This window comes from Nicrophorus vespilloides, unplaced genomic scaffold, assembly GCF_001412225.1.
Source record: "Nicrophorus vespilloides isolate i.1.1-1 unplaced genomic scaffold, Nicve_v1.0, whole genome shotgun sequence".
In the NCBI taxonomy this organism is placed as follows: Eukaryota; Metazoa; Arthropoda; class Insecta; order Coleoptera; family Silphidae; genus Nicrophorus; species Nicrophorus vespilloides.
This window is the reverse complement of record NW_017095557.1, coordinates 55479-78121: the sequence shown is the minus strand read 5'-3', so window position 1 is coordinate 78121 and position 22643 is coordinate 55479. Positions and strand designations below refer to the sequence as shown.

The following is a 22643-nucleotide window of genomic DNA, read 5'->3' as shown; positions in this document are numbered from 1 at the left end:
CATATAATAATAGTAATTTTAAGTTATTAACTTATTTACACTAAAGCTAGGATATCTATCGTTTTACCGTATACTTGTTTTCATTTATTTATTTATTTAACTTTTTTACTTAACGTTTAGTTTAAATCACACTTTTGTTTCATGCCGCTCTTTCTTTACATTCATAATTATCATTTATATTGATGAACCAATTTGCTCACGGAACGTCCATTGGCACTAATTTATTAGCTGAAGTCGGGCAGAGAATAAATAAAAAAAAAAGAAGTAAATTAGGGGATGGGGAAACCTGCGATCCGGCGCGGGCCCACGCTGGAAGGGCCAACGTTGGCCCGCGGGACCGCAGGCCGGGGACTGCGCTGAGATCCGATTGGTGACCGTTTACGAGGGTCCGCAGTCTCCGTTATAGGCGGCCCAGGGCTAGCTGTAGGGACTACCGCAGGCGTAGAGGCCGCGCTGCATGGGCCCCATACCTCCCATCCCCATGGCCTGGTGGAATGCGTAGCCCTCATCCTGAAGCGAGGCCAGATGGAAGTCTGTAAAAACGTTACAGATGTACTCCAAACCAACACTCACACAAGAAAATAAACTAAACGTAAACAGAGAGAGAGAGAAGAAGCCTTTCATCATTTTGGGGAGATGAGAGAGAGGAAGAGAATTAATTTTTAGAGATAAAAAAAAGTAAAAGAAAGAGACAAAAACAATAACAGCAACAACAACAACAATGGTAAGTAAGTAAAGCAGCTCTAAACATCTAAAATTTTGTATCCCTGTTTCAATTCCGAATTTGTCGAATTTTTTGTTAATTGGAAAGAAGAAATAAATAAGAGCAGAAAAATAATTAAGTAATAATAATAATAAGAAAATAATAATAATAAAAAAATAATACCTATAAATATGTTTTTTTTTTGTTTTTTTTTGTTTTGTTTTTCATGTTGTTTTCTTAATGTACTTGATCTAGGTGGCTAGGTGTGCGAACTGGCTAGGATGCAAGTCAAATTGGTAGGGGTGTCCGTATGGGGACATGTGGTAAGGAACGATATTCATACTGGCCATCTTGTGTTCCTTCTTCCATTTCATGCGACGGTTCTGGAACCAAATTTTGATCTGCCTTTCGGTGAGGCACAGAGCGTGGGCGATCTCGATGCGCCTCCGCCGGGTCAGGTACCTATTGAAGTGGAACTCCTTCTCCAGCTCCAACGTTTGGTACCTCGTGTACGACGTCCTCTGTCTCTTCGTCTCACCGTTCGCATTTACAGTACCTGCAGACAAAAGAAAAAACACATGTTAATATTTCTCGTACACGATCTTACAAAAAAAAATGTTCTCTCGTTCAACATAACAACATCTTCATTTCACTTTCATCTTCATTCTTTCATTCATATTTCATCTCTCAACTATATTATATTAAATACATTACCAATTGATTTTGTTTACTGTTGAAATAATTATTATTAAAACTATTCAAAAACTGCAAAAACTTAACTTTGCAAGCAAATTATTCAAATGAACACATTTTTTATACAATTATAATCTCTGGAACATGTTTATACTTCAATATATTTTCTAATTATTAACATTTTCCTAGTAAAATATTTGATTAATTGCAGTTTTCTAAATAAATTAAACTTTATATTATCATTATTATTTCTTTATATCGTTACTTATTTTCAAATTACAGACAGATTTTAATTTTTTATAGAAATTCTTTGATTTATTACAATCATTTACAAGCACTAATACCTCGCATAGTGCGGATTTCTTCAGTTCGGATTCACTATAATCCGGTTTGAAAATTTAAAAAAAAAATCTGATTTTTGTACATAAATGGTCCATTCTTCCACTTTGTACAATCAAGTCCTTGTATTGTACGGTTTATTTGTGATTATCAATTAGTGCGGTTTTAAACTGTCTTAAAATAAGTATATAAACTACATATTTACATACATTTTTAATACATTACTATTAGCTTCCTGCATTAATTAACATTTTGGAATATTTCTAATTTATAATCTATAAAATGAAAGTTTTATCTAAAGAAAAAATAAAGCCCACTTATTTCTTTAGAAATTAAAAAATATATTTTTGAAACGTATTAATATTAAATTTCCTTGAATTTATTGAGATTTTCCGAAAGTTTTAAAACTTTTTCAAATTTTTTTTTTAACAGAAACACAAAGTTTTTGATATTTAATTGATTTGTCTTATTTAGTTAAAAATGCAATTTAATAATTATAAGTTTTTTTTTGTAATAATTTAGTTCAAAGAAGAAACAAGTTGATCTACTTATAATTGTGCTAATGAGCAATTAATCACAATATTTGATTTAGTGTAGAAACGTGTTAATTTAATCATCAAAAGAAAAAAAACGTATATTTCCTATAGGAAAAACATAGTTGAAAGATACTTAAAAAAACAGTTGGAGTAATAAAAATCATTAAATAGGAATGAGCATTAATCACACACGTCCTTAACACGAAAATAAACAGCATTAAAAACGGTTATTTTAATGGTTTACCTCTCACATTAAAAAGAATAAATAAATAAATAAATACAAATGAGAAAAGACACAAAATATTTATGTCCTTTCAGATGTTGCCGTTTCAATTAGAACCGTTTCGACTAATTTCCCATCCGCTCTCTTTCAACTGGCGATAAATTTTCGATGATTCTTTTTCGGTTCTCTCCGCCGCGAATTTACGACGTTTCGCGTCTCAATTTAATTTCCACTTTCAAAAATAATATATTAAAAAAAATATTATATACACGTAAGTGTAAAGAAAATATACTACATTTGATAAAAAGCCAAAAGTTTTGCGTAATTTTTTCGCAAATTTAAATCTATGCTACCAAATTTGTGTATTTTCGGGTTTTCTTTGAGAATTTGTAGTTCAAGATGTGCTAAGACATCTGTACTTGAATTATGTTAGAGGCCGTGACTAATCCAGTTTTACGTTGCGCCAAAATGCATGTATTTCGGCTCTTTTTTTCTTCCTACATCTGGCCTAGTTTTGTGAAAGAGAAGAAAACAATGAGGATTTCTATGCTCCTTATTTTTTTGGAATATTTGCATAATTTTTATAATCCGAAACGAAGAATTTTTCGGTATTTCCTCTCTGTAATTATTGGATTGTAATTAATGACACTATTAATTATATGGTTGAGGAAAGTAATTCGATTTGGAACTTCCGACCTTTAACAGAAACGATGTTTTTCCCTGTTTTTTTTTTGTTGCTCTCTTCGATTAATTTCGGTGGGTTTGGAGGGAAAAAAATAGTGAAACTAAATGCGTTCAGGATAAACAAAATGCTCGAATCATTAATTACTTTCGAAATTTCCTTGACAAACCAGTGTCGACAGTTCATATATATTTCGCTGTCAAAACATAAACGGCCGCATTATTGATCGATTCTCATAGAAAAAAAATATATAGTTTACCAAAGTTTTCCGCACTTTCAACTACAACAAAAATTAATTGAAAAAAATAGTTGTAACAATCCTCACTTCCTTATTATATAAATATTTATAAAAATTACATATTATTATTTAATTTGAACAATTTACATGTTTAAAAAATTATAAAAATGATAAAAGTCTTACTAACTGCATTTCCTTATGTAATGTAATATAAACCATATGTTTTAACACGTTTCGAAAATTAAACACATATTTATATGAAATTATCAACGTTTTTCTTTTATTATTCTAATATTTATTGCTTTACAATAATTCAAGTAACAATTTGTTATATTTTAATTTTCAATTTGTTAATTTGCACAAATTAATTGAAAAATCACTTTTTTAATTGAAAAAAGAAAATTGTTTACTTTCTTTGCACGTAATTTATGTTTGGCATAAGTTGCGAACGGTCAGTGCCAGAATTGCAGTAATGTTTCATTCAATGTATTTTTAAACGTATTTATTTTATACAAATAACATTAAACTGTAAACAGTCAAACTCTGTTATAGTATTTAAGGAATTATGATGAATTGTAGTTATATAATTACATTACTTTCAAATTATACTTTTATAAATGTATAGAAAACAGGCATTATTTGTATTTGTTAAGAAGTTTCTATATTACATGGATATCAACCACAAATTTGCAAGTGCATCAGAAGTACTTGTAATTAAATGGTATCAACAAATTGAGAAAAAAACAGTTGTTATGATGACTTAATATAAATACTTGCAATAACACAAGTTACTTGGCAAGTATGCAATTTATTTATTACATTACTTTTAGTCTTTTTCAGTTTATACAAATTTAGTTCAATAGTTCAATAACTTATATTTACGCAAATACAAACATATACCAACTGTCAACTACTTGGAAGTAATTTGACAAGTATCAATTAGTATATTTCTGATGGATTAGTTCGGTAAAAGTTAATTGATTAAATTCAGTTTTATATTATTAGTAAGCCAAGTAATTTATACTTATGCAAATGTAAATGTATGAATCACGGATTACATGAGAAATTACTTGACAAGTATTGAGTTTTGTGCATTTGATAGATATGTTCTGTATAAGTTAATTGATGTGATTTAATCTGATAATCATTATACAAGTCAAGTTATATAATATATTATTAATATGTCAAGTAACTTGTATCAGCGCAACTATAAATATGAAATACCAAATACATGAGAAGTTACTTTACAAGTGTCGATTAATATATTCTTACAAGTGAACTGATTTAATCCAAGCTAGTGTTAAATACACACTACGCGTTACATGACAAGTAATATTATTATACAAGTATTATACTAGATCAATATGTTTTCTATATGTATATTGATTTAATCGAATCTAATATTAGTTACAAACTAAGTGTTACTTGTCAAGATACTTGGTATATTAAAATGTGTGTTAAATAACTTGTATTTACGCAAGTACTTATAGGAATTGTAACAATTTCACATATACTAAAAAAATCGTATTGTAGTAATAACGTATTGTAGTTAAAAAGTACTTGACAAGTATAGTTACAAGTAGTTGTATTTAGTATTAGTTAGAACTGCTTTTGTGATGATGGATTCTAATTGGGGAGTATTTAAATGGTGGAGTATGCTGGGTGATTCGTTCTTAGTTCTCTCCGTTGTGTATTTGTGTGCGTTGGCGTGTGTGTGTTTGGGTGGGAAGCAAAAATGGGATAAAAGTGGCAAGGCAAGTGCCAATCAGCGTCAGATATTTGAGCTGGGATGAGTCGCGACAGCGTCTGGAGCTATCCGAGAAGGGAACGCAGAGAACGTGTCAGATGGTGTTACTTAACGGGGAATGTCAGAAGTGACAGCGGCGGGGCCCGGCCATGAGAATGCATGCCACCAGCTAGCAACAATCGACGGGGGGAATCCCCCCAATCGAACAAGGACGGAAAATATATAAAGAAAGAGAGAGAGAAGGAGAGATCTTTGCGGCGAGTTTCTCCTTCTCTCAAACGAAATGCGGATTAGTATTTTTATTCGACCCACTTCGGTTTCTAGTTTCACCTGTTAAACGATGAATTATGAAAACATTACGAGAACGTAACAGATGCGACCGTCGATAAATTAACGGACTTTCGGATGGTTGCAACGATGGTTGATGATGGTGAAAAGACGGTAGAAATACCCAGGAAGCGGTCTATCCGATGGAGATGGGTCTGGTCTATTTATTCGCGCCGCCGTCACCGCTACCGCCGCCCCCAAAAAGAGGTGCTAGAGGATTGAAGGAGCGACGGTGGCAGCGGTATTAGCATTTAAGTTTTTAGCCTCCTACAACAACGTGATTGGCGCAGCGCCAAGCCGCCTGATTTATTCGGTGGCATCTCCTTCGGGCGGCTTCCTTGAGAAAGACGTGCTACAAAACACCTAGGCTATACGGACCCGGTGAATTACGAGCGGCGCTGTCACTTGGCCGTGTCCGCGGCTTGCGAAATGTTTGTATATCATTCCGCTGTCGTTCCTAAGATTGCTTTTATATATCTCTAGATGCGTGTGTATCCGAGTTATAATTGGGTTTGCACCTCATCACCGAAATAACCCAAACTCTCCTCTCTCACATACACATGCACACACTCGTACGCACGTATACAGTCTCATTCACCATGTGGGTGTTCTCCAAACCACATCGCCCAAAAATGTTGATACCCGAAAAAACAAACTCACCGGCTTATCCATCACCAAACCTATCTCTACCATCTACAAACATCCCGGGATGCTCCACTAATTGATAACAATTGCATCTTTTCCCGACTGACAATATTGTTAGAACCCAACTCACCAATCCACTTCTCTCCTCTCTCCACCGAAACACACAACAAATACATTTCCTGTTTCTCTTCACATAAAAATACACAATCCTAAAGATCAACACTTATTTTATAGTAATCATTGATATAAAACAGCAATTTTTAATTACTGATGCAAATTTTATCATCATTACATAATGACAGAAATGCCATTGTCATAATGACACATTTCATTACCATAATGACATATGTCAACATCATCATCAAACTGAACTTGATTTATATTAAATGTAAACATCTCAGCTAAAAAGTCTAAATCTCAACAAATTTATTTAGTAATAAATCATCTCAATCCACAAGTAACTCAATCAAATAAATATCAATAATTTCCTAACATTAAAATTTTACTAATATATTTTAATAGATTGATTCATATAGTTTATATAAACTTTTATTAAATCAAGTGTGAAAATCTATATTTGTAATTATGAAAGTTTACTTTTTTTAAAGTATAAATTTATTTAACAAATTATTATATTTTTTTGGTAAATGTATACATAAACTAATTAATGGTATTAATGAAAATTTATGTGATTTTTAATGATAATAAAGATTTTTGTGATATATTTCTATAAAATTCAAATAATTTCTTGGTAAATGTGCACATAAACTAATTATTAATGTTAATTTACATTAATTTACTTTTATTAAATCCCATGTTTGTAATAGAGAAAGTTTCAATTACTTTTTATAATCTATATATTTCTTTATGAAATTAATATACAAAGTTGGTAAATGTACTCATAAACTGAAAAATGTTATTAATTTTGAATTATTTTTACTTTTTTTATATATTAAAATAAATATAATTAAATGAAGAGTAAAAATCTATGATTCTTATACAAAAATATTTCAATTTATTTCAAAATATATAAATTTTCTTCTTCATTATCAATATGTCCATTTCTCAGAATCAAATCAAATTTAATAAACGTTAAGAAATAGAACAAATATAATAAACTACAAGTAAATGTAAATTGTTTGTTAATGCATACTTTCGATTAGTAACCAAAAAATAAAAAGCAATCATATCTATTGACAAATCGTGCTAATATTCACTTAGCGAATGCAATAAATCCTCGAAATGGTTCATTTAAATACCGTAGACAACAAACAACAAAAATTGAACCATTAATAATTCGCCGCATACAAAAATAACAAAAAAAAACAAACAAAAAAAAACAAACAAAAAAATAAATATAACTTTGATACGAGTTTAGATAATGGCTGTATCATTACGCGCATAGATTTTGATTTATCGGTTTTCGCTCTCGCCGCCGGCCGTTTGCATAACACTACATAATTTCGCGTTTGAAATTTCCCAAAAAAAAAACATAATACGTAATTTCTTTATATATAAAATTTGTATTGTTTTTGTCCATTAAATTCATTAATAGTTAATGAAAATATTAAAATTCATAAACAAATGTAATTATTTGTCAAATTATATAAACTTTTAGTAAAAATAATGCAAAATTTTTATATATTTTTATCAATATTTTAAGTTTAGAAAATTTCCTTCAACTGTACGTAAATTCTTTATATAATATTTTTGTTGTTGTTTATCATAAAAATGTTAATTGAATATAATTAGATTAGTAAAGTTAATACGAAAATTACTAAATTTTTGTATAGTTTTGTGTAAGGAATGTTTTATGTAATAGAATGTTAGTTTTGAAAGGTGATCGAAACGTTGCGGAAATAATTAGCAAAATGAAAATTACGATTAACAAATACGAATCTCCGTCGAGCGTAATTCTTGATATCCACGACCGCTATTTTTCTCTACACTTCAGGCTGAATGTGATTTATTGCAGGCCGGTATTTGCATATTGATTTATGGGGAAAAAATACGTATTTTTATACCTCTGATGCAATTCCCCCTTTCATTACAGGTGCACTTTACACAATCCACGCGGCGAAGAGGACGAAAAAAAAAATACAAGAAAGAAAAGTAAACAGACGAATACACACAACAAGGATAATGATAAGAAACAAAAAATATATATAAAAATTGTAGAACGATTTATCATGAAACGAACGAAATGTGTGTGTGTATATATTATAGACATCGAACTTAATGAAATTTCGTTGTTTAACTCGAATCTCAGTGGGTCGAGGATTAATTTCTAACCGGAAACACTATCACTTCGGCTCCGAGACAGAAATATCGTTGCGGGAATGTAAATAAATGCAAAAGGAGAAATGAAAAAAAAAAGACTAAATAGAATAGAGGACTTGCGAGAACGTTGGAACTTATGATATATCGCTTTCCGTTGACAAATTGGATAGGAACATGGAAGGCTTTTATTTTATTTACGAAATTGAGTGGCTATTTATATGAATTAATCGGCCTTTCGGGAAGCGAAACAGTTAGAATTTGTATAGACAAACGGAACGTGATTGTAGTTGGAAAGATCAAAAAGTCGTTGGTTTTGTATTGAGAAATTTACCAATTCGTTACTAATTAAAGTAAAAGTAAGTTATTTCATGTTCTAACATCAATAATTTGTTTATAATGTTAACAATTAATTGAAATTAATTAAAAAAATAATAGTTCTTAATAGTGTAAAAGATGGCGCTGCAAACGAATTTGATTATTTCTAATAAAACTGTATAAATTATTACAAATTATTAAAAACATATATATTTATTGTATATTATATAAATCAAACACAATTTGCATAAAATTACGTAAAAATTTCAGATAATTGTCTGAAGATTTTTTTGTCAATTTAAATTATTTAATTGAACAAAACTTTTATAAATAATTATCGTGGATAATTAAGTAAATTATTTATCTACTTTATGAAAATAAAGTAATTAAAATGAAATATTGTCGTAAATTAATATGTTCAAACTATTTCTAATATTTGCTCAAAACAAATTAGTAGTAACTTTCTATTAATAGACATGAAGTTTCATTCAAGAATTTACTTCACTATTGTTTGTTTGTAATAAGTTTGTAGATATTTATTTTAATATATTATAACTTAGCAATTTATTAGTGACAGTTTTTAGATAATTTTTACAAGATAATTTTTATTTTATCATTTGCATTTTAAATCTCTATTTTTAGACATGAATTTTATTCTAAAAATTTACTTCATCATTCTTTGTTTCATATTTTTTTATTTTTTTATGTAACTTAACTTTTTTCTAAGTGAATTTTAACAATCAAAAAAATCTAATGTATATTAGTTTAAATATTATCAAATAATAGTACAAAAAATACATGATTAATCAAAGATCTTTTTTACTAAATAACAAGTGTGCTAATTACGAAACAGTTATGCGACGTTTCTTCTTTCATCTTTTTTTCTTTGGCGTAGTGAAGTGAAAATAAAACTCTATTTTCCTCCTTTATTTTAATGGCTTGACAATGTTGGTTTGTTGGACGCAAGGAGTAATGTCTGGTGGCGTTGCCAAGTCTCGCTGATCCTCTGAAGATGTGGCGCGATTTCGAGTTAATCGTCTTAATCTGGGCGGTTTTTCCAACGAGATTATTCTTATTTGCCGCCGTCCGTCGATTACTTACAACGCAAAACGGACACGTGCCACATGTCACAATCTTGACACTTCTCAAATACTAAATTAGTGATATTGTTATAAAAAAATATTGAAAATTATTGGTTTTCTATAGTTAATATTGAACATAATTCATATCTAAAAGTTGTTCGAAAACTGAGATTGTTCGAGAACCGAGGTATATATTTTAATTCATAGCAAACGTAGTATTTGTATTAATCTCGCAGATTATAATTTTATTTGTTTCAATTACAAAATAAAATGTGCATTTAAATATTAAAAATTGTTGGTTTTCTATAATTATAATTTGTATGTGCCTCGGTTATCGAACATAATTCATTCGTAAATGGTGTTCGAAAACTGAGATGGTTTGAGAACCGAAATGTTCGAAAACCGAGGTATATGTTTTAATGCATAACAAACTTAGTTTTTGTATTATTCTCGTAGATTATTATTATTTTCAAAATAATAAAGGTTGTTCGAAAACTGAAATTGTATAAGAACAGAAATGTTCAAGAACTGAGGTATATATAATACTACATAACAAACGTAGTATTTGTAGTATCAAAATCATTTGTTAGAATGTTTCTTTCAGAAATATAAAACCAATACTAATTAAAGTCTAATTTTACGTATAAGTACTTTTTAATTTGTCCACGAGATGGCGTATTAACAATTATTTAATACCTACAATTGTATATAATAGTTTATTTTTTACTTTTCCTCTATATTTTTTTAAAACTACTTTTTACTCGATACTTGCCAAGTAACATTTTTATAAGAAAAGTAATTATTTTTAAAATGAACTATTATATTTACATAGAAAAAGAGGTCTAAATACAATTTTGTCTGTTTAAAAATGATAATTAAAGTCTTTAATTATTTACAAATATAAAAAAAATGTCTAAATGTAAATTAGTTTGTGATAAAGTGATAATTAAAGTAGTTAGAAAACTTTAAGTTATATAGTTGAATTCATAAATATCTCTGCTATTTTCTGAATATAAAATTACATCTAAATATAAACTAGTTGATAATAAAGTGATAATTAAAGACGTTAGAAAACGTTAATGTCAATTTGTGTGTTTTATTGCAACGCTTGAAAATATTTGTAGAAGAGTATGTTTGTTGGCGTTAATATATCAAGATTCTGTGACACACACGAGGAGAGATGGAATTGCGGAAGTAGGTTTCTCTACTAAGAGAAAAATGCATCTCCTATAAATAAGTTATATAAAAACGTGGATGCATCGATAGGTAACTACGTTCTAAAAATACGTGTGTTTATTTAAAAATTACCATTTTTTTTGGGGCGTCGCAAAGAAATGCAAATGGCGATGGGGGTTAGCGATAGTGGAGAAAAAAACAAGAATGAGGATGAAGTAGAAGTGGTGTGCCTGTTGCACCGAGAAATTTCCGTGAGATTTATGGGCCGTTAAGAGGCGAGGAGGACTCCTCGTCTCTCGAATACACATTTTACCAGGGTCGGTCAAAAAAAAAACTAGAAGATATGGCAATAAATCCGAATGCAATTTGCGGATGCCCGGAATGCCGACCCCCGTCGCATAATTAGAAACTGATTAATTTTTATGTTTCGCGTGTTGTGTGGTTATATGGTGACAACGAAGATCAGGAGTTTAAAGGTAAAGGTAGAAGAGGAAGAGATGACTTTCCTCGAGTGGTGGAGAGAGCAGAAAAGTGGCTCTCCCGGTCTGCTCAGGTATTAGAAAAGGCTTTTTATATGTATATATATATAAATGTGTGTGTGTAGTGTAGTGTAGTGTATGTATATAAGCCTATCGCATCCCGGTTATTTATAATCTGGAATATTTTACTACAACTGTTTGTAATTTACGAGGTCACATCAAGATTTATAGCGCCGGATTCTTATACGTTTTTCGTATTACAAAGCCGCCACTAAGAGGAACGAGAGATGAGCACCAGGGAAAAAAATAAAAGAAGAAAAGAATTAAGAGAAAAAAAGGAGAAAAACGTGGAAAGAAGTTTATTTTAATAAATGTTACAAGACGAAGAATTTTTTCATTTTTTGGGTAAAATATTTAATTATTTTTGTTTCTATTGCATTGCTTTGGATTGATGTTTGTTTTGCTGGAGTATAATAAACAAGTTTTAATCGTACACTGTCTTCTAAAGTTCATTGGAACTCTCCTCCTTCGGCCGTTTCATGTTTGCGCCAGCAGCTGTCATTCGCGTATCAAAGACGTGTACGTGCGTCCGTCCATCCATCCGATCGATGATGACCCCCCAGATTTCTTCGGGGTCAGGAAAAATTTCACGTTGCACCGAATTAATAACGTTTATAAATAAACGACGCATTATCGCGCATCCCAATAGATAATAACCGCAGTCTTGTTATAATTCTTAAGTCTAGTCTAATTAATCCATATTTGCTTTCACGCAGCGGCTTAAACCGATTGATTTTGATTTGATCACTCTGATTTTTTTTATGGTTTGATCAATTAAACTTCTTTCCGTTGACAGCATGCCAACATCCATGACCTTTACCTATTTGAAATTACAAGTCTCTTTTTGTACAGTTACTCCTAGTGTTTACTACCGATTAGTCCGGTTATTTTTTGTTTGATCAATGTTGAAGACATGTGAACATCCATGACCTTTACCTATTTGGAATCAAATTCTCTTTTTGAACGGTTTCTTTAATATTTAGTACACCGATTAGTCCGGTTATTGCTGTATTAAAGTTTAAACTAAAATACAATCATTGATAAACTCTGGTTTTTTTTGGTTTGATCAATGAAAGTTCTTTACGTTGATGGCATATGAACATCCATGACTATTACCTATTTGGAATCACAAGTCTCTTTCTTTGCGGTTTCTTTTAGTACACCGATTAGTCCGGTTATTGCTTTACTGCAGTTTAAACTAAAATCCAATCATTGATGATTCTGATATTTTTTGGTTTGATCAATAGAAGTTCTTTCCATTGATGGCATGTGAACATCCATGACCTCTACCTATTTGGAATCTCGGTGGAAATATTTCTTACACTGTCATTGAATTACACAATTGATGATCTTCAGTGTTGTAGATTTAGTCAATAAATGTAACATCTTGATTAGAAAATGTTATTAATAGTTGAATCAAGACAGAAAAAAAAGTAATGAAATCTTAATATTTAAACAGTAAGTTTCAAATTTTTTAAATATATTAAAGTATATTAAATACTTTTAATTATTTCTTAAAAATATGAATATTTTTGTTAATCTAATATCTCGCATAGTACCGCTTCGATTAGTTCGGTTAATTCACTATAATCTGGTAAATAATAAAAATAAATTCTAAAAATTTGGTACACAAAATGTATTTTTTATAGCAAAAAATGCAAGTTTTAAAAATTTTGTCAACTTTAATTTCATTTTTTTTTAATTGTTGATTGTTGATTATTAGCAAAATTATCCGTTTTTTCCCTTACATAGTCAAATTTAATTAGTACCTCGATTTGTCCGGTTTTAAATATTATATTGGAAAAACTGATTACCCGCACTATGCGAGGTATTGCTGTACTGAAGTTTAAACTAAAATCCAATCAATTCAATATAAAGTGAACTAAGTTAAGTTATTTTCTAAATATATTAATTACTAAGAAAATTATTATAAACTGTTAAGCTTTTGTATACAAAATAATGAATGAACTTGATAAGGTTACTTAGAACTATATTTACAGCGCGAAAATATCCTTGAGACAATCATCAACATCCACCAATCACTTTAAATACACACAATTAACAACATTAACACTACAAAGATGAAAACATCAGAGGCGACAAAACGTACATCTTTCTAGTGTGCTCGATTCGAAATTGAGCGGAGACTTTGATCCAGAAAACATAACAAAAAATAAACAAACGAGAATCGTCCAGTTGTTGATCAAAGGAGGCGACGACAAATTGAAGATTCGCACTTTGTCATCTTGACTGTTTTGCAACATTGAAACAACAATAAATCGTTTAGACCATTAGCGGCGTTAATGAGCCTTATGCCAATCTTAGCAAGAAGACCCATTTAAATTCCGCGCCAAATCCGGCGGAAAAATCGCCTCCTGAATTATTGACAATTAATTTCAGTCCGGCCGGAACGGAAAGACGTAATGGCTTTCAACAAGAAAACAAAATCCGGTGAAACCTGTTTATTTATTTTTTTTTTCTTACACTCAACTTCCTTTAATTATTACAATTATCAATAATAAAGTAAATTATAATTTTAATACAAAAATTTCACGAATAAATATTTCAAATTCTTTAGATCTTTTACTGAAATTTACGTTTCAATGTTTCGATTTGGAAATCAAATTCTCGTTTTCTTGTTTAGATATTTTTTTTTCTAGAATCGAAGGAAACTTAACGGCCTCAAGCGAAAACATCGCGCGATAAATCACCGATGTTATTCCTGTGTCTAGGTGTATCGACTTTTAATTAATTTCACACTCGAGAATAATTTCAATAAATTATTTTTGATTTATTTCATTGGTTAAAAGCACATTCAAGGCTCACCATTTAATGTTGATTCAAACACACAAAAAAAATCAGTTTTATTTATACAAATTATTTCCTATTATTTGTCATAAAATTTCTATGAAAATTATTTAAATTTCAATTATTTTTTTCGCAATTTTTTCTAATTACAAACTAATTTTTAAGTCGTTTTTAATTATATAAAATGACTAATGAACAAAGCAATTAAATAAAACTAAGAATTTAATAATAATAGACAATTATACGCAAAATTATTCAATGGAAGAGAAACAAAAATTAATATTAATTGCATTTGCAGAAAATTACCCATAATTGATGATTCCGCGATTTGAAGCAACAAAAAAACGATTTATCCGACGCTTATTGATTAGTTTATAATTAATAATTGTCTTAATAACCATGGAGAGTTATTATTATTGCTATAAACAAATTACGGCCAACGCGAAACGCATAAATTATTTGTTCGCCGCAAACTTTACTCAACGCTTTTCAATCAGAACCAATTAACCAATAATTAAGTAATATTAATTGATCGCTTATTTACTGTTCCGTTAAACCCATAAATTAGTTTCCACAAAGAAACAACCTCTAAAGTATTACATAATAATCATAGTCTTAGCTAATATTTCATAAAGATAGTTTTTCTAGATGAAAAATACAGTTTTTTTTGTGTATTTTGATTTATAAATAAGTAATATATTTCAATTGAAATAGTTATTTAAAAAAAAACTGGGTTCCTCAAGGATCAATTCTGCGTCCGATTAGTTCTAAATTTGATGATAAAATCCATATTTTAATAATTACAAACTACTTTTTCTATCAAAAACTATCTCTTCTAAAAGTATTTTACTAATTAACTTTGTTCTTTGAATGAATCTAAATTTATTTATAAAAAAAAGTACGGAAGTAAATCGCCAACTAATAAATATTATTTCGTTCTTTCAATGAATCTAAATGTATTTGAGATCTTTTTTTGTATGTGCAGAAGTTTGTGAATAGGTTGTTACACGTGTGTGAATACATACAAGTGTATATGTATACATATATACAGGAGTATCCAGGAAGACGGATCGCGGCAGGCCTAAATATTTATTCGCAATAAATTTCGTTGGTAAGTGTTTATTACATTACGCTCCGTGCGCGACATTTGTTTTATATCTGGAGTTCGTAATTTAAATTTGCAATTTGTAAAGCTTGAAAAATTTTGAATGCTTTCCAAGTGGATTGGAAGGAAAGCGGTGGGAATGAGGAGAAGCCGAGCCAGGGAATTTCCATTTAGCGAACATCACACGTTCGTAAGATTAGGTAATTATTTATTAGAAATGAGTTTGTCTAATGATTAAATGTGTCATTTAAGTTTATTTAAGAAGTACCACAGGTATCTATACTTTACCTCTTAGTTTCATTTTTTTTACTTAAAAAATTCTTTGGCAATTCGTTTTAAAAATTTTATAACTTTTTGTTTTGTAACAATCCAATCTTTTCTCGATATTTCTTTATTGAAAAATACTAATATTTTTACGTAATTTTGTAATTTTTTTTATCAATAATTAGCAAAAATGATTAGATATTAAAAAAAACTTGTATTTTGTTATTTTTTGTCATAAATATAAATTATAAAATCTTTTTATGCAATAAGTAAAATAAAAACAACTGGATTTCTTCAAGTATCAATACTTTGTCCCATATTTAAACAAATCTTCGTTTTCTCATAAGAATATAATGAAACAAATATATCAAATTATCAATACTTTTAATTTGGTGAAATCAAATAACTTTTTTCATTTTTTTTGAGAAACTTTGAAATTTGACAATTATTTAAATTTCTTGGATATTTTTTAATGATCATGTATGAATAATGTTGTTATTATTTTGTACGGTTTTCTGGCGTAAATGGAACAAACAAAATTAAATTAAAAGAAAATAAAAACAAGTAGAATTCTGGTTTTAGTAATCAAGTGTGCGCAATTGTGCATGAAGCAATGAAAATTGCATTAAGTGCGTCTGATCGTGGGCGGCCGGAGGAAACAATCGTTCCTTCCTTCGTCGTCGGTAAACGCAATAAAACCATCATCGCTCGACCCGTTTATATATTGCGGAAAAATGTTTATCGATCCCCGACGATCACGGAGTTAATAAATTCAGAAGCGCATTAATCAAAGATCATCCGTTGTTTATTTTATTTCCAACTCACACACGCATACCGGAATCCCGGCGTCTATCACTCTACTAGATTATGTAATCCAACGTGTTTTAGATCATAGGTTTTGTGTCTTTTACTTTGATTTTGTATTCAGATCAATAATAATTTTAGTAAACAAAAGTATTACATAAGAGTTGAAAATTGACTTATTTCCTAAAGTTAGCACGCGTTACTTACCAAGTAAAAAGTAATATAATTAGACAAATTTATGAAATTCGCAAATATGTACTTGGCAAGTACTTGTGAAGTAAGATGTAGAAGCTAGTTGCCAGTGCATTTTTTTTAATATGGTTTAAAATCATTAGCAAAAGATATTTAAAATTTGCAATTTCGGAGTTCCTCGGTTGTCCACACTTTGTCCTGTTGCTTATATTATTTATACAAGAAGTATCGGAAATGTATATAAGAAATAAGAATATATATAAGTACTTGTGAAGTAAGAACTTTGTTTTTGAGCGTCATGTGAAAAAGCTTTATAAACTTTGCAATTTTGGAGTTCCTCAGTTGTCCACATTTTGTCCTGTTGCTCATATTATTTGTACAAAAAGTATCGGAAATTTATATAATAAATAATAAAATATGTAAGTACTTGTGAAATAAGAAGTATGTTTTTAAGCGTCATGTGAAAAAGCATTTTAAAATTTGCAATTTTGGAGTTCCTTGGTTGTCCATACTTTGTCCTATTACTCATATATGTTTTATAAAAAAGTATCGGAAATCGATGAATGCGAAATAAACAACATTTGTGTGGGAATGTATTTAAATTTTTGTGTTTAAGGGAAGAGGGTTGATATAATGCGTAAGCGAACCCTTGGCAATGAATGATTAATATATTATAAACGATGAAACCCCCTCGATTCAATTTTACTTCTACTATATATTTTTTTTATTTTCGTTTCTTCCTGCTCCGTAACCTATTAACTATAATCTCCCGGGGATAGGGGAATTATTCATCATCGTTGTCTCTACTCTTCCAACCATATGTTGCCGCAATTAGGGATATTAAATCTGCGTTTGCGCGTTTCACGCAGAACTTAGGGGTTGGTTTTTATCGCGAGAGCGGAGATAATAATAAAGTTCGCGGTTAAAGACTCACTTCTGGATAGATGCGAGATTGAATTGTGTTGTGTTTGCGTTGCGATCCCTTCCGAAGGGTGAAAAGAGATGGAAAAAAAAAGAGGGAGAAAAAGGAGAGCAGCAGTAGCAGAAGAGGAGGATGGGTGGAGAAGAGAAGAAAGAGAGAAAAAATACACGACACAGACACATATATACGGGGGAGAAAGGAAATAGACGGACAGTTATAAATGGTTGGAAAAATTATCGGACCATTTCTTATATTTCGATCCAAATACTACTATACAAACATTGAACACCCAGCACAAAAGATAAATAACGAAAATATACACCCCCAAACGCCCAAACCCACACGTCTCCAACGAAAAACAACATTGTCTTTATTTATTTAAATAATACTTCTTGAATTACAGGATCCTACCACATTTTACTGTTGAGTTAATAATAGAAACCTAAGCCTAACTATAAATAACATAGTTTTCAAGTTAACAAATTGTTAATTTCATTAACAAAATAATATCACAAGTACCAACTGTGACATTTAGTAATGTTTTAACTACAACAGTTTTTTCTTTGACATAAGGTGACAGCTGTCATTTCATTCATAGAATTAAAAGTTTATTTTACTACAAAATCTTCTTTGATAATTCAGTAAACATTATTTGGTAGTTATGGTAACGTCACTTGATATATAATGTCACAAGTACTGTCAATATGTAATGTTTTAACAGATGACATCAATTGAATTGACATTTGTGTCAAAAATTATCATTGACGTTTATGTCAAAAATTGTCATTGTCATTTATGTCACAAATAATGTGTAGTGCGTACGCAGCATTTTATCAAAATAATTGATAGACCACTCAAATACAAGAAGACTTATATTAATTGAAGTATGAGAAACGTATTAGAAATTATGGTAGACGAGCAAGTGTTAAAAGCATCATTTACTCAATAATTAATTCCAAAGTCTTATTATTTCCGTTCGCGTTTTGTAGATGATTATTAATGAAAAAATGTGTATTGTGACGCAACGAGTTATTAATAATGCTGCATTGGTTCGAGCGAGCGGCAAAAGCCACGATTCCCTTTTTCGAAAACGATTAATTCTGGTCGCCCCCATAGTCATCATCATCCTCCCATCCCGTCCCGTCCCGCCACGCAAATGGCATTTCGAACAATCCGAGGCTCGCTAATAATTGATGAAAATACCGGGAGGAGGCTGAGGTTTGCGATGTCGTCGGGGGCCGCGTTTAATGTTAATTCCACGTTTTACCAGAACTGGTAAGAGAGGAGAGACACAAACAACGTTGAAATATGACCGGGTCGAAAATGCATAAGTATTTATTTTTATTTGGTTTTTGTTTATCAGGAATGACAAATATTTATTTGCATTGCATTTCTAAGAGTTTGGTATGTTGATGTTGTTTGGTATGTAACTGGATCATAGTAGTCTTTGACAGATTAAAGTAGAAAAATGGATTGCGGAGCTTTCGAAACAAAACGAAAACAAATGTTTGTGGTTGGGACAAACAAAAAAAAAATAAAGAGAGGCGCAGATCGAGAGTGTTAAACCTTTAAATGAATGATTATTTTATGCGGCATTAGCGGTCATTTATTTTATCGTTGAATGATACCTAAGTATGTCCAACGTCCGATATTATACGTGTATATGCCGGGGACCCACCAGGCCGACAACACAAAATAAACCATCAATCAAACCCGTGACTGGCTTGGAAACAGTTGAAACAAAGAGCGCGGGAAATTCGAAAACACCCTCCCTCCCCCTACACCTTCTTTCTCTAGCTCTCTTCCGCAGCAACGCTCTGCCATCCCATCTCATCCCGTTCCCCAGTCGCCCTTTTGAATCATTTTCTTTTCACATTCAATTACGTAAGAACTATTTAGGCGATCCGTGTGATTGATGGATTTCCTCGTGCACTTTCGAAAGCGATCCGCCGCGTTGATGTGTATACCTAACCTAATACACATAAAGCGGGATCCAGACAATTGCAATTCATTAGGCATTCGTCGGGCAACGAGAGAGATGGATATGATGAAAGAGTCTATAGGATTGAGGGAGAGAGGAGAGATATGTATATGGAGGCCCACAGCCGATGAGATGTATCCGACAGAAGACAAAAATAAACTTCAATTGTTCGCTCTCGCTCAATTGTTTCCACTCGCTTCACTTGTAGGTACATAAACGATTGTTTCCCTACCAAACAAAAGCGATTTATCCGTTACTTCAAATGTTTATTTCTGTTGCACAGCTAAATCAGCAATAGATAAATTTTATTACTAAAACTCTATATCCAATGATTTATATACATCACATTATTGTTACAACAAATAATACAGTTTAATTAACCAAAACTATGAACATTTTGTAAATGACAGCTGTCAAATAAATTATTGTCAAATTGGACAAAAATCATCATCTTACATTTATTGAAAAAGAGTTCTCACTTTTCGAATCCAATTTACATACAACGAATAAAATAAACAACTACTAAAATTTTGTAAATGACAGCTGTCAAAAAAATTGTTACAATTGGACAAAAATCATCATCTTACATTTATCAAAAATGAGTTCTCAGTTTACCAATTTCCTATTTATATACAAGGAATAATTACGTTTAATTAATTATTAAAATTTTTTAAATGACAGCTGTCATATGTCAAAAATCATAATATTACATTTATTGGAAATAAGTTCTCACTTTAATTTCCAATATAGGTACAACTAATAATTTCGTTTAATTAACTATCAATATTTTGCAAATGACAGCTGTCAAATGCATTTTTGACAGTTGACAAAAATCATATGGAAATGAAAAATTATTAGAATGTTTTAAATCGTAACTACCTTTATACTTTGGTTTATCTAATTTAGCATCTACAAAACAAAAACTGTCACGAAAACCGTTACTTCCTTGTGAGAATAATAAAAGGATCAAAGTCCTGAGAGTAGAAGTCTGCACGATTTTAAACTATTTCCAGTGCATCCATCTCCTGCACTAGAAATAGTTCGAACAATCTGGTTCGGTAATCTCGAGTTCCGGCTCTTCAAAAGCAAATAAGTGCTATCAACAAATGATTGGCATGTAACTGACAATAATAATTATTCCGATGAATATAAAATTGATAAATAAGAAGAAAAGACGAGTCTCCGCGTCTTTCTCATGGATTGCGCGTTTTAAATAGGAATTGCGTAATTTGGTGGATGAGAAGGAGTAAAAGGAGAAAGAAACAGGAGGTTAGCAGCAATATTTTATCCTATCTGAGCGGCTGTCAAGTCGGAGTGAAAAAGTGAGGTTAATGTCAGATTAATCGCGCTTTATTCATTTATCCGTTTCTTCATTCATTCATGCACATTTCTTTAATTGCTTTCGGCATCCGACCTGTGCCTGCACGTATCTACTAACATACACACAATATTCCCTTTCATTCCGAATATTAATTGCGTTTTGATTAGCATTCACGAAACATTGCTTTCCAACCCGATTCATTTCTAAAAATATTTCCTGATTTATACTCTCATCCCGTGATTTATAGTGTACAACTGTTATTTTAACCACCAAATCGGACCGTGGGACGCTCAAAAAACTGGAATCTTGTTGCTTGCTGCATGAATATTTTAATAAATTATGGATTTTTTTAATAAATAATATTATGTTTACAGGTAGCAGTTATTAATTGATTCAAATTTGACCTTTAATTATAACATATTTCAATAATACAATTACTTTTTATTGACAATGGACAAATTGACTTTTTTTTGACAGCTGTCAACTTACTTTTTTTTTCAGCTAAATGAACAAATACAATAGGTTTAAACGTCAAAATTAACGTCAATTCTATTATACTACATTGATAATTAATAAAACTAATAAATTGATACACATTTAATGTCCCAGAAGTAAATTTATTATTTGACAGTTCACGTAAAACGACATATTTAAAATGACATTTGATTAAATTAACTGATTTGCTGATTACGACACGTCAATAATAAAAAAAACAAAGTAATAAGTGTCATTATTCTTTTGACAGTTGTAAAGTTATGACAGCTTGTGCCATAATTCAAATGGACATTTTATTGCGAAACGTTAATCACAAAAGAAACGAAATCAATTCAAAAATTTCAAATGTCATATTCAAATGACACATTCAAAAATTTAAATTGTAGTACTTATCCTTCTCTAGTTGGTATTACCATATGTTAGGTCTAAGTTTATTAATTAAAACTTAATCGTTTTAATTTCCAATTAACTGATTAATTGATTGTGATCTTTAATTAAATAATTATGGAATCATTTCCATCGTTATATCCGTAATATATTTGACAGCTTAAACGTCAAATTAAAATGACATATGCATAAGACAAAAGTAATATATTTGACAACTTAAACGTCAAATTCAAATGACATAAGCATAAGACAACCGACAACGTTTATTAATTAACACTTCTTCTTACTCTAATTAATTGATTCAGATACGTTCATTAATTAAATAATTAGAGAACCATTTCAATCGTTATATCCGTAATATATTTGACAGCTTAAACGTCAAATTGAAATGACGTGAAAACATATGACAACAGTAAATATTTGACAGCTTAAACGTCAAATTCAAATGACATAAGCATAAGACTACCAACAATAAAGGATTAAAAGTCAAAAGGTTAAGATGATTAAAAGTGGGCAAATTGTATTTTTTTTTGTTCTTCTTTATTCCATTTGGTTTTACCATATTTTCGGTGTAAATCTAATCCGGCGACGGGTAATAAATGTCCGCCGCAAATAATTTAGGCGCGTTATCTGCCTTTAAGCCCCCTTCTCTCATAATCCTCATTTAAATCGTCCCGATTCCAATCGCGCTTCATTTAATTACCGCACGGCGCAAGTGCACATGCAATTAATCATTTGCTCATTTTCTTGCGCAACGCGGTTAATTAATTGCTACGTCGGTGCATTTGCACAATTGCACAAACGGGGTAAGAAAAATAATACAAAAATATATATATATA

At 30.5% G+C, this 22643-nt stretch overlaps 1 protein-coding gene across 2 annotated transcripts in view; it reads right to left on the bottom strand.

Annotated features, from left to right (window-relative positions):
* Positions 1-73: 73 nt before the first annotated feature.
* The window catches only part of LOC108556602 (homeotic protein Sex combs reduced-like), a 34401-nt gene continuing 11831 nt past the window's right edge, over positions 74-22643 (bottom strand). The window contains exons 2-3 of one of the 2 annotated variants that reach the window (XM_017912776.1): positions 1047-1259; positions 74-533 (exon numbers count right to left, since the gene is read on the bottom strand). In XM_017912776.1, coding sequence (XP_017768265.1) covers positions 418-533; positions 1047-1259 — 329 coding nt within the window. In that variant the 3' untranslated portion in view covers positions 74-417. Of the gene's footprint in view, positions 534-886; positions 1260-22643 lie in introns of both variants that reach the window. The other variant, XR_001890824.1, reaches the window with a different exon arrangement.